Raw genomic sequence first — 13949 nt, 5'->3', positions numbered from 1 at the left:
GTTCACATTCTCACCAATACTTCTTTTTGGTTTTTGAATATCATAGCCATCTTAATGGATGTGAAAGGGAATCTCATTGTGGTTTCCCTAAAGAGTAATGATCTTGAGCATCTTTTCATGTGCTTATTAGCTATTTGTGTATCCTCTTTGAAGAAATGCCTATTTGAGTCCTTTGCCCATTTTTTGATTGGGTTGTTTGGTTTTTTTGTTGTTGAGTTATAGGAGATTTTAAAAAAAATGTATTCTGGAAATTAATCCCCTTTCAAATACATGATTTGCAAATATTTTCTTCCATTTTTTTGGTAGTCTTTTCACTTTCTTAATATTATCTTGTATGCACAAAAGTTCTTAATTTTGATGAAGTTCAGTTTACCTATTTTTTATTCTGTTGCTTGTGCTTTTGGTGTTCTATCTATGAAATTGTTGCCAAATCCAATGTCATGGAGATTTTCCCCAATGTTTTTGTCTAAGAATTTTATAATTTTAGCTCTTATGTTGAGGTCTTTGATCTATTTTTAGTTAATTTTTGTATATGGTATGAGATAAGGGTTCAACTTCATTCTTTTGCATGTGGATATACAGGCTTTCCAACACCATGTGTTGAAATACTATCCCTTTCCCCCATTTAATTGTATTAGAACCCTCATAAAAAATCGGTTGAGCACATATACAAGGGTTTATTTCTGGACTTTCTATTCTATTCCATTGGTCATTGGCTTGTAGATGCCACCTTCTTGCTGTATCCTCACATGGCAGAGAGAGAGAACACTGTTTCTATACAAACTATACAATTGTATAAACACTATGTTTATATAGTTGCCATTCTTGTTTCATTTTCTGGTGTTCATGCTTGGATATCAGATGCTCTTTCAGATCTGTATTTTCTGTTTTCTCAGTACCCTGAAATTTTGGTAGTGTCCTATCAAACTGATAGGAACTCTGAGACCCAAGAGTATCCCTGCTCTGGAAAAGGGACACAGTTCTTGAGCCTTCATTTCTACTAAAAACTGCGCAGTTCACGTTCCCTTTTTCATAATTCTTCTTAGGAACCATTACCATCATATGAATTCTGGCTCACTATGCTGCATTTTCCCCTTCTACCCCAGAATTTTGTTTCTTTCTTGATGACTAGCACTTTTTGAAGTTTATGACATTGGGTTGGCTGTAAACCTTTCTTGGTTGCATAATTGCTGAATTTTCTTTGCTGTTGTTTTTGTATTTTTTGTACCTTTATATATTGGAGAATGGATTCTACAAGACAGCTTTATTCCAACTTCTTAAGAAGTTCTCCCTTAGATTGAGTTTCAAGTTGCATTGAATTTTGAGTTCAGTTGTATTCTGTTTTGTGAAGAATGAAGCTTTCAGTTGTCTTGAGCTGTTGTGATTGAATTTAATTGCAAAACTTTCTGCTCTTCTGTGACAAGGCGGTGTCCAACTTCCTTTGTATCAGACTTTTTCAAAGGCTTTAAAAAAAATCTTAACTAAAAGAAAAATCTTAAAAAAGGGCTGGGCATGGTGGCTCAGGCCTGTAAATCCCAGCACTTTGGGAGACTGAAGTGGGAGGATCACTTGAGGCCACGAGTTTGACACTAGTGAGGCCACAAGTTCGACACCAGCTCTCATACTAGAGTGAGACCCCGCCTCCAACAAAATTTTTTAAATAAAAAGTTATTTAAAGTTTTAAAACATTTTTGAATAGATAATATAGTCATATAGTTCAAAATTCGAGAGGAACCAGAAAACATGGAGATAGTGAAGACTACTTCTCCTGTCTCCCAACTATTAATTCTCTTTCCTCCAAAGCAACTGTCGTCCCTTTCTTGTACATTTCTTGTGATATTTTATGCCATTGTAAGCAAATACATAAGATTTTCCCTTCCTGTTTTAAAAATGGTGGCATACTCTGTATACTGTTCTGCCCTTTTTCATGTACCTATTGTCAATGCCTTTTAAAATATGAAGTAGGTTTTTATTTGGGAGAATTCTGAAAGGGCAAAGAAGGGATGAACAAAAAAGTGGTTTAGTCACAGAGTAGAATAAAAAACAGTTACTATGGATGAGCTTGATCCATATAGACAGTTCTCAGAAACATAGTGGATGTTGGAAGAAGTAAATGCAAAGGGATAATTGTAGTAAAATGCCATTTATGAGAATTTCAAAAGCACATACGATAACATATGTTATTTATAGATTCATACCAATACAATAAACATGATTCCACAAAAAATCAAGACTGGGGTTATTTCTGGGAAAGGTGGTAGAGGAAAGCAATGAAGGAGGATCTTTAGCCATATATGTCATATTTTATCTAACAAAAGAGAGATCCAAAACAAAAATGACTTAATATGGCTAATGTCAAGTCCTGGTGGTAAGTTCATGGACATAATATTATTTCTTTGCTTTCTGTATATTTGAACTAGTTCACAATTATTAAAAGTAAAAGAAATAAAAGTACTACTCATTATAGACAGTTTGGAAACTGCAGAAAAGAGAAGAGGCGGTCTGGGTGTGTTGGCTTGTGCCTATAATCTTTAATCTCAGCTGTTTGGGAGGCTGAGGTGGGAGGGTTAGTTGAGTTCAGGAGTTCGAGGCTGCAGGGAGCTATGATCTTGCCACTGAAAAAAAGAAAGAAAAGGAAGGAAGGAAGGGTAAGAAGGAAGGAAGGAAGGAAGGAAGGATAAGGAAAGGAAGGAAGGAAGGAGAGAGAAGAAAGAAAGAGAAAGGGAGAGAGAGAGAGAGAAGGGAGGGAGGGAGGAAGGAAGGAAGGAAGGGAGGGGGGAGGGAGGGAAAGAAAGATATAGATAAAGCTGGGTGGGGTGTCAGGCACCTGTAATCCCAGCTACTCAGGAAGCTGAGGCAGAAGGATCTCTTGAGCCTGGAGAGTTTGAGGCCAGCCTAAGCAACAGCGAGACCCTGTCTCAGAAAAGAAAGAAAAATGGTAAAAACAAAACAAAACATTTGTAATAACCTCACTGGCCTTAAGAGAAAACTCTTTGTAAGATTTTAGTATTTGTCCTTCTATCTTTTATCCTAGGGTTATATACCTATATCAAATACATGTATTTGTACATAGTTGAAACCATACCATAAATATAACTTAATATAGAATATAAATATAGAGTCTCGCTCTATCACCCAGGCTGCAGTGCATAAATATAGAGTCTAGTGCATAAATAGCTCTGTCGCTCAGGCTGGAGTGCAGTGGCACCATCTTAGCTCACTGCAACCTCTGCCTCCCAGATTCAAGCAATTCTTCTGCCTCAGCCTCCCAAGTAGCAGATTTTATAGGTTCCTGCCACCACGACTGGCTAATTTTTGTATTTTTAATAGAGAAATTTTTGTATTTTACCTTGTTTGCCAGGCTGATCTTGAACTCCTGACCTCAAGTGGCCTGCCTGCCTTGGCCTGCCAAAGTGTTGGGATTACGGGGGGAGTGAGCCACTGCGCCCGCTCTGAGCAGAGCATTTTTTGTCTTTCAGGATTTTTATACTTGACATTTTCGTCAGTAGTTTCACTTGCTTGCTGACTTGGACTTACAAACTTAGACAAATGTATGCCCCAAAGAGCACTATCATTGAGTTTTCCTTTTTTATTTTTTTTATTTTTTTTATTTTTGCCATAGAAGATTCTTTCTCCTTGTGGTCATTAATCCTGCATTTAATTATATATGTATTATTAGAGTACCTTGTAGCTATTCAAAATGTTTTAACAACACTACAGAACTCTTTGCTTGAAGAGCCCTAAAGTAGATAGGACTTGGATTTTATGATGCATTAACAAAATCTGAAACTTCTTTGAAGATTCAGAATGAAAAATGGCTTTTACTCAATGAGGAAAGTTAATGAGATATCTATAATACCTCCTAATTTTTTTAAGAGAGTTTTTTCAATTTAGTGTTAGACCAACTCCAGATAAATTATAAAAGGATAATGTTGGCTGGGTGTGGTGGCTCACACCATCACTTTGGGAGGCCAGGGTGGGCAGATCACCTGAGGTCAGGAGTTCAAGACCAACCCGGCCAAAATGGTGAAACCCTTTCTCTATAATAATACAAAAATTAGCTGGGCATGATGGTGGGTGTCTGTAATCCCAGCTACTCAGGAGGCTGAGGCAGAAGAATCGCTTGAACCCAGGAGGTGGAGGCTGCAGTGAGCTGAGATTGTGCCATTGCACACCATCCTAAGCTACAGAGTGAGACTCTGTCTAAAAAAAAGAAATAAATAATAATAATGTTAGGTGCCGAACTTATTAGATAAGTCTAAGTTTGACATTTTTTACATTTTATAATTTTCTAATTTAATAGTTTAATATGAACATATTTTTAGTAATTTAAAAATGTTTTTATTTATAGTCTATCATGGTTGTAATTCATCTCCTAAGACCACAATATAGCAATATTTTTAACATTAAAAATATAATTTTGCTTTCCCTAGAAGAATAAAAAATGTTAAGTTTTAATTTCTTATTTTTCTTCATTTAAATTTCTTAGGGTCACAAGCCAGTTCTGTTGAGAACTCAGTACCGTTGCCACCCTGCAATCAGTGCTATTGCTAATGATATGTTTTACGAAGGAAACCTCATGAATGGGGTAACAGAAATAGAGAGGAGCCCTTTATTGGAATGGCTGCCAACCCTGTGTTTTTATAATGTTAAAGGACTGGAACAGGTAAATGACATTAATGTTGATGAGAGTCAACATGGTTTAGGTTCCTGGTTTAATTTTTGTTGTTTGTATGAATTTACTTGTTTTTTCCATAGCTTTTCTGGGAAATATAATTTAGGATCTATTTCTTACTCCAGCTAGAAAGAGATAACAGCTTTCATAATGTGGCAGAAGCTGCTTTTACACTCAAGCTGATTCAATCACTGATTGCAAGTGGAATAGAGGGCTCTATGATTGGCGTGATAACATTATACAAATCCCAAATGTACAAGGTTGGTATCATGTATTACAATATTTGTCATATTTTAGATGTTATAATTACACATTACCATATTTGATATTACATTTATAGTAGTTGGTTTGGTGCCTGAAAAACTTTTGGTACTATAATTAATGTATTAAAAAAGAAAACATTCCGGTTTTTTTTTTTTTTTTTTTTTTTTCCGGTCTGGCTTTTTTTCTGTATAATTAAATGTAAACTTAACAAGGTTTAATTAAATTTAGTTTACAGCTGTTGGGGCAAAAATGCAACAAACAAATTAGCGGGAAAAAAATATGGTGTATGCTTTGTGGACAGATGGGATTGAATTTCTGTTACCCAAAATGTTCTTTTATTATTATTGCATTTTATCAGTAAATCAAGGATAGATACAAGATGTTAATGTACACATGAGCCAATTACTTCTAACTAGATTTTTCTTTTTCCTTTTAGTATTTTTTCATCTGTTTCATTATTAGTTTATCAGCTCCAAATTAGCATATCCGAATGAGTTTCCCAGCAGTAGATAAATAGCTTTTGATTTTGTGTTTCATAATTAATATTGTCATCTAGTCATTTATCATTTTGGAAACTAGCCCAGTCTATGTGAGTCATAAAAGAAAAATGAAAATTATTTACTATTAGTTAAGTTACAATGGTTGCTTTGAGCAGGTTCAGTGGCTTAAGTTCTTCACAGTCTCTCACTACATGATTGCTGTCTTTTCCTCCACAGCTTTGTCATTTACTCAGTGCTGTAGACTTTGACCATCCAGATATTAAAACTGTGCAGGTGTCTACAGTAGATGCTTTTCAGGGAGCCGAAAAGGAAATCATTATTTTATCCTGTGTAAGGACAAGACAAGTAGGATTCATTGATTCAGAAAAAAGAATGAATGTTGCATTGACCAGAGGAAAGAGGCATTTGCTGATTGTGGGAAATTTAGCCTGTTTGAGGAAAAATCGACTGTGGGGACGTGTGATCCAACACTGTGAAGGTAAAATAAATAATGCACTCATTTCAAGGTCTAACTGACTTTTATGGGCTAATGCTTGGGGTGCTTCAAGCAGGAACAGCTCTGAATTTGCCACTGTGGGAAGTAACTGACATGATAATACTGGGACCTCTGTAAAATAAAGAATTGTTGTCTCATGTTATATATATATATATATTTTTAAATAACCATATATAAGCAGTTAGTTATTCAATGTTATATTTTTTTTAAGGAAGGGAAGATGGATTACAACATGCAAGCCAGTATGAACCACAGCTGAACCATCTCCTTAAAGATTATTTTGAAAAACAAGCTGAAGAAAAACAGAGGAAAAAGAGTGAAAAAAGATAAATATCATTCACAAAAAGCATGGTATAAATATTTTGTATTTATGTAAATTCAGACTCATTTTACACTGTTTTTTATATATTTATTACTCTAAACTCTTATTAAAAATGCTTTATGAGCCGGGCGCGGTGGCTCAAGCCTGTAATCCCAGCACTTTGGGAGGCCGAGGCGGGTGGATCACGAGGTCAAGAAATCGAGACCATCCTGGTCAATATGGTGAAACCTCGTCTCTACTAAAAATACAAAAAATTAGCTGGGCATGGTGGCACATGCCTATAATCCGAGCTACGCAGGAGGCTGAGGCAGGAGAATTGCCTGAACCTGGGAGGTGGAGGTTGCGGTGAGCCGAGATCGCGCCATTGCACTCCAGCCTGGGTAACAAGAGCGAAACTCCGTCTCAAAAAAAAAATAATAAAAATAAAATAAAATAAAAAATTGCTTTATGATATTTAAATAACATACTAAACAGATGTAAAATTTTGTTCTTCAAAAAATGTACAGTACTTATATTAAGATAGGCAGATATTAAAGGTAGTATAAAATCCTACTAAAAAACTAAGTTTGTTTCTAAGAAAAATGATTTCTGTTTGCTAACGAAATGAATTTTACAAGGGGCAGGGTATGGAGAATGCCTACATGCTTCAATAATAAGTGACTGTCTCCAGAGCTTATCTGTTGGAAACATATCTATACAATCAGATTACCAACACCTTTCTAAACTTTAATTTTATGAGAATATTTTTCAAATGATTATAAGGCCTCACTATTTTATAAATAAAAATATATTCATAAGTATGTTTTTATGTCTAAACCTTTTGAAAAGTACACAAAAGAAGAAAGAAAAACACTAAGAGTTTACACCTGGAGATAGCAGTGTTCAACACCTGGCCTTGGCTAGTGCCTTGCACCATATGTGATAGAGATATGTGCAGGTGCTTAGTAAGTATCCATTGGAAGAATGAACAAATGAATGAAAATTACCTTTGGTTCATTTTTTTTCTACTCTTTTTCCTCTGCATTTGTTTGTACAGTAGGTATTGACCTATATATGTGGATTACAACTTTTTATTATAAAAATAATACATTATTCATGTAGAAAATTTGCAAAATGCAAGAAAGTATACAACAGAAAATGAAAGTCACCTCGAAATACTCTACTGGGAGATAATCACTAACATTCCTTCAATGTTTTTTCTATGCTCATATTTTATGTGTGTGTATATATATATATAGTTGTTTTAAACCGTTTGTGTCCATACTGATTCTTGGACATTATTAACAAAGGAGCATTTATACATCCTAGATGGAAAAATGACAAGGACTTGATTATAATTAATATCAATGCAATATTTTTACTAATTTAAAAAAAATCTTAGTGATCCAAGTCACTCAATATTCATTTTAAAGATGCAGGAAAATTCTTACTTGAATTATTTCACAATAAAAAAAAATGACTGGTCAGCCTCCATGGAACTCTTAGGGAGAAAAATAAATTTAATAATAAAACTTGTGGTTTAGTCCTTCCCCAAGGCTTTTCCCAAATGTGTTACTGTTTGCAACAACAGTTGCTCTTTTAAGTGTTCATCCAAACTGTGAAGTGAAAGATGTAACTTCTAACATATCCTTACAAAGCAGAAGGAATAGTTGAAGGAAGTATTACAGAACCGTGCTTTACCCATAAATCTAACTGACAACATACATTTAAACTGGATTCCTGAATTTTGCTGCCCAAACCTCCCTATTTTTTATTTCTTAATTTTGAGTCTGTTGGCCTGCTGGAGCTAGGTCTCAGGTAATTTATTTTCCTCAAAAAGTGCATATAGATGATATATCTTTTGAGGCTTTGTATATCTGAGGATATATTTCTGTTACATACCCTTATGAGAGCTATGTAAACACTACGTGAATTGCCCTTGGCTTCACTTACTATTCATTTGTATGATAGTTGAATTTCTATCTCAGATCTACAGCTGGATGGCTGACTGATTTTGCACTATTCCTAGTCTAATTCCTACTAGCTTTTATCTAGAACTGCTCAGAGGCTCTGGCACAACCTTCCACACTTGTGCCTGTGCTGTCATTAACTGCTCCCTACCCTTAACCTCTCATTTCGTCAGTTTTCCAGAAATTTCCATTTCTACCATGATGTAGGGAGAGGTCTTGATAGTATAGAGTAATGGCATTTTTAAAATTTTTGGACCAGATAATTCTTTCTTATGAGGGGGGCTGTGCTGTGCTCTGTAGCAACATCCCTGGCCTCTGCCCACGAGATGCCAGTGGCACCTTACCCCAAGGTTGTGACAATTAAAAATATCTCCAGACATTGCCAAATATTCTGATGTAGAAGGTGGGTTCAGCATTCCACCAATCTCAGAAAGCAGTAACTGCACTGAAAAGTATAGCTGCCTTATTTTTTGGTAGGTATAAACCTTGTATTTTGATATTTAATAAAGGGTTTTTTTTTTGTTTTTGTTTTTGTTTTTTTTTTTTTTTTTTTTTTGGTGAGCATGCCTACTCTGTTTCTAATGACATTATGTACCTAGTGTATCAATTTTGTATTTTCAATCCAATTATATCATTATAGCAGTTCATTACTGTTCCTCCCAATTTGTGCCAATAATTGGTCAGCTATGAGTGTCAAATATTTATCTTATATGTTTTTATAGTTATTCTAATGTGACAGAGGCCACTGAAACCTTTTCATTTATTTTTATTTTTACTTTTGTTTTCTGAGATGGAGTCTTGCTCTCTTGCCAGGCTGGAGTGCAGTGGCACAATCTCAGCTCACTGCAACCTTTGCCTCCCAGGTTCAAGTGATTCTCCTGCCTTGGCCTCCCAAGTAGCTGGGATAACAGGCACCCACCTCCAGGCCGGGTAATTTTTATATTTTTAGTGGAGACAGAGTTTCACCATGTTGGTCAGGCTAGTCTCGAACTCCTGACCTCAGGGGATCTGCCTGCCTTAGCCTCCCAAAGTGCTGAGATTACAGGTGTGAGCCACCACATCTGGCTCCTTTTTAAACAGGAACACATTGAAATCTTTAAAAGAACTTTCCACTCAACAACATTCCTCTTGTTTAGAACATAACAAGTTAGTATAAATGTTACAGTGTAGAAGGTGGCAAAGAGATTGACAATATACTATGCTGCCGTTTTTGCTAAGGGATTAGCCCTATCTTATAGCTACATACCTATTATTTCCCTATTTCTAATTTATAGCATATTGTAATTAACAGAAAATTACAACTCCATTAATAGAAAATATTGGTTTTGCAGAACCCCTTTCCATTCTTTCTAGCCCACCTGCATAGCTCACTAGATTAAGCACTGTTTTACACCAGGAACTTTAGAAAAAAGTTATGGTGGTGTGGAGGAAGAAATGGAAATGGTTTAGTCTCTGTTTCCATGCTGCCCCCATTCCATTAGTTTAGGATGGAGATTCCCACGTAGGGGAGAGGATGGAGAGGCTTTCGTTCACTCTGGGTGGACGTTACTCCACAGTGGATATGGTATTAATAGTTTTGTCTCTGGTTTTAATCTTTCCCATCGTGGATTGGGTCACAGAATGTCATCCCAAAGTGTAATGTCAGCTGTGGCAGGCCTGGTTTTTATCTAGGAGTCAGATCTTAGTGCTCCTGCCCAAGCCCCTGTCCATTAGAGCAGAGTCTTCACTCATTCCTTTTTCCCAAGGCTGTTACAACAGAAATAAGGTGAGAAACAGCTCTCACTTTATTTCCTTCAAAGAACCAGTAAGGGAGCGGGAGATCTAAGGGCTCATCTACTTTATCTTTCTTAAAGAGATTAATAAATCAAAATATTCTTCTGATTGGGTGGTATTGACCATTGTGAAGTTGTTTTTGGCTCCATCATATATTTTGAGTGAAGACATACTGTCTGAACCCTGAATATTAATATGGTCTTTATATGTATTTCAGTGAGAAAAAGATAATAGAAATATTTGACATTAAAAAAAAAAAAATCCCCAGAGCCCAGGCTAACACATTCTTTACTTTTTTCACCTCAAATTGCAAGGTTGGAAAGATACAAATTGAACTTTAAGAAGCATCCCATTCAATAAACAATCAAAATAGTAAAGTTTCTTAGGATTTTATAATATACTCAAAGTAATAAGCCAGTTTTATAATTATAGCCATCAAATATTTATAGATAACAATAATCTTAAAACAATGTCCCCCAACTTGTGTTTAGTAAACGATAGGATTATATAAGAATGTCATCAAGATTTTAATTTATAGAATAAGTCTTAATTTATCACATATTGAAATTGAATGAAATTTCTAGGCTTTACTCATCATTAATTGCTTACTTTATATAGTATTTGTGTTACATTTTTTTTGTTTCAAGATTTTGTCACAAACATTTACCCCAATGGGGGTATAGGTATTGTCCCTATTCTGTAAATGATTAAGCCAAGGACCAGAGAAATTGAAGTGATCTACCTAATCTACCATGACTAGCATAAGGCAGGGCTGGAACCCAAGCTAATCCAGCTCTGAGGCAAGGCTATACTGTACCACTTGTATTGTAAGTCACTTTACCAAAAGGGTGAAAGACACTGAAACCAAAAATGTTACAGTCCTCTTGGAGCCAACTAGACTCATGTCCTGATCATTTACCTTAGTTAATTTAGTATATGACCATTTATTAACAATTTATTTTATTTTATTTTGAGACGGAGAGGTGGGTTTTCACCAGCCAGGCTGGGCTCGAACCTGTGATCCGCCCTCCGTAAGCCTTCCAAAGTGCTCGGATTACAGGTGTGAGCCACTGTGCCTGGCCTATATGTTGAACAGTCTATACCTGCCTGGTAAATATAATTTTTACTAGAGAAATGAGTTTGTTTATTTCTCTTTGAATGTCTACATTTGCTACTATGAGATGTAGTTTGCTACTAAATACAAGAGAAGTATTGATTTTTAACAAAAATGTATTTATATCTGAACTGATGATTCTTAAAATTCTTCTAATTCTCAAAAGTAGATGAAAAAATAACATACTTTGCTTTCCTCTGTAACCAGCTCCTGTCGTCATTCAAAATTTGAATTACTTGTGAAAAATTACAGGTTACTTGAGGTTATAGAGCTTAGCTTAAAATTTCAAAATAAAACATAACTTTTGGTATTGCTTTTTTATATTTAAACACAAAAAGTTTGATTTGGGGATGCCAAAGCAAACCCGAAATGCAGCTTGCTCTTGACTATGGCTTAATTTAAAGACAGCTGTGATATATCTTTATACTAATTAGATTAGTTTATATTAAATAAGAATGAACTGGAAATTGGTGATTTACTCGACAGATATTGGACCTTGAAAATTAAATAATTGTTCTAAAAACATTAGATCAACACTGATTTGAAATGCCTGCTTTGTAATTAGTCATGAGTGAAATGTGTGTTTAGTTCAAGTTGTGTGTTTGGTTTACATTAGCATGACTTGATTATAAAGTAAAGGAAAAATACTAACCAAAGGTCTCTGCAGTCCTCTTAGTTTCTCTCATCCTGAAACCCTAGTTAGGTTGATTTTTGAAAATTCTCTGTGAGTGTCTAAATTATTGCAAATCGAGTCCTGATAATAAATGAAGATGTATGTATGCCTGCTTGTATGTGTGAAAAATCAGGAAGCAGTCACCTTGCAGGCTAAAGAACTGGTAGAGAGAATTTCCTTAGTGAAAGTTTTAGGGTACCTATAGTAGCTAGCCTCTTTAAAGACTGATATAGTTCATTTGATTATGATGGATTTGTGGCTTCTTGGAATAGAACTAATTATTTCTTTGGTGCCATTAAAGTCAGTGCATTAATTGAGCATCTACTCTGTGGCTGGCCCTTTGTGCACAACAGGCATAGGCAGTTTGTTTTATGTGTTAGGCCAGGCATGGAGTGCAGGGCTAGTTATCTACCACTCCACCCCCACATGGGGCAAAATAGAGCTCTCGTTGATGGAAAAACTAAGGGGCATACTTGAAGCAAGAAGATCGGGCTCCTTTGCCCATTCTTTTGGAATGTGTACCACTAAATAAGAACTAACGTGACCATGATGTCATCAGGAGCTCAATACTTTGTCTCCTACATCCTTAGGTTTCTTATATTTAGAGTCAATGTCAGGCTATGGAGTGTGAAGTAGAAGCTACATCTTTGAAGACCATGTAAGTCATAGAGAGGTAGAAGGATGGTTGTGAATGGAAGGGACCAACAGGTGGGAAAGACAATATGGTTAACAAGTCCTGAGGCATGTAAAGATCCCGAGTCTTTCAGCACAGCTGTGGATGTATGTGTAACCAGCTGACCACTCCCACAGGTCTGTGACTCCTTTTAGGTATTATGAGCCTTATCCAGTGTTTTGAATGGATGATGATGACCTTCCTGAGCAACATGGTGACATCACATAAGAACAAATTTAGAGCATAAGGTCAAGTGTAATGAACAGCAAGCAGTCCAGTGTAATTTGATGAGTCTAGATGTTGTTGTATGATACCAGACTTTGTTGTATGCACTATGTTTGCTGCCTAGGCAAGCAGACTGAATGTAAGGGACCAAGGACAAAATAGTCAACACACTGGTAAAGGAACTACATATATAACTTTAGTTCTGATGGCTCTTCAGAATCATGTTTTGCATTTATAATTTGCGATCAGCACCAATATAGTAGGTGCTCAGTTAGTGCTTAACTATTGGAAGTTATAAAAATCTAGAATGGGCAGGGCACGGTGGCTCATGTGTGTAATCCCAGCACTTTGGGAAGCCGAGGTAGGCAGATCACTTGAGCTCAGGAATTCAAGACCAGCCTGGCCAACATGGTGAAACCCTGTCTCTACTAAATTTCTTTGAAACAGTGTCTCACTCTTGTCACCCTGCTTGGAGTGCAGTGGTATGATCAAACCCCTGGGCTGAAGGGATCTGCCCACCTTGGCCTCCCAAAGTGCAGGGATTACAGGCATGAGCCACCGTGCCTGGCCAGTTCCTAGTTTATATGCTTGAAGCATGAATATCTCATTCAGTATTCTGTTTTTATTCCTTATGCCACATCTATTCTCTTTCCCCTAATTTTTGTCTAGTTCTATTTATATATTTTTGAATAGATAATATTCCCATGGTTTGATATTCAAGAGAAACAAAAAGGAATATGGTGAAAAGTTTCCCCTGCTCCTGTCTCCTCCGGCCTCCCAGGTTTTCTCCCCAGAATCAACCAATGGTATAAGATTTCTGTATGTTGGTAAGATATTTCTGCAAGGTAAATGCATATAAATATCTCCCCCTCCACCAGGTTTTTTTGTTTTTAAATTTATTTTGTTTTTATTTTTTAGAGACAGGGTCTTGCTCTGCCCCTCAGGCTGGAGTGCAGTGGCATGATCTTAGCTTACTACAGCCTCAACCTCCCAGCCTCAGGTGATCCTCCCACCTTAACCTCTCCAGTAGCTAGGATGACAAGTGCATGCCAGGCTAAATTTTTTTGTATTTTTTTGTAGAGACAGGGTCTCACTGTGTTGCTCTTGCTGAGGCTCAAGAGATTCTCTTGCCTCAGCATCACAAATGCTGGGATTATAGGTGTGAGCATGCCAGGTCTTGATTTTTTTTAAAAGATGGGGCTTAATTTCATCATCTAGGATGCAGTGCAGTGGCGCCAATGTAGCTCACTATAACCTTTTTGTAGAGAAGGGGCCTTGCTATGTT

The 13949-nt window shown here is 36.3% G+C and overlaps 1 protein-coding gene across 4 annotated transcripts in view; it reads left to right on the top strand.

The window, feature by feature from the left end:
- ZGRF1 (zinc finger GRF-type containing 1) overlaps nt 1-11759 on the top strand; it is a 97610-nt gene extending 85851 nt beyond the window's left edge. For 3 of the 4 annotated variants that reach the window (XM_074396578.1, XM_074396577.1, XM_074396576.1), the window contains 4 exons: nt 4490-4666; nt 4801-4935; nt 5656-5917; nt 6147-11759. In XM_074396578.1, coding sequence (XP_074252679.1) covers nt 4490-4666; nt 4801-4935; nt 5656-5917; nt 6147-6265 — 693 coding nt within the window. In that variant the 3' untranslated portion in view covers nt 6266-11759. The remainder of the gene's footprint in view (nt 1-4489; nt 4667-4800; nt 4936-5655; nt 5918-6146) is intronic. The other variant, XM_074396575.1, reaches the window with a different exon arrangement.
- The last annotated feature ends 2190 nt before the right edge of the window (nt 11760-13949 follow it).

Source organism: Saimiri boliviensis, chromosome 3 (assembly GCF_048565385.1).
Source record: "Saimiri boliviensis isolate mSaiBol1 chromosome 3, mSaiBol1.pri, whole genome shotgun sequence".
In the NCBI taxonomy this organism is placed as follows: domain Eukaryota; kingdom Metazoa; phylum Chordata; class Mammalia; order Primates; family Cebidae; genus Saimiri; species Saimiri boliviensis.
Note: the sequence above shows the minus strand (reverse complement) of the source record. Positions and strands in the feature narration are given on the sequence as shown.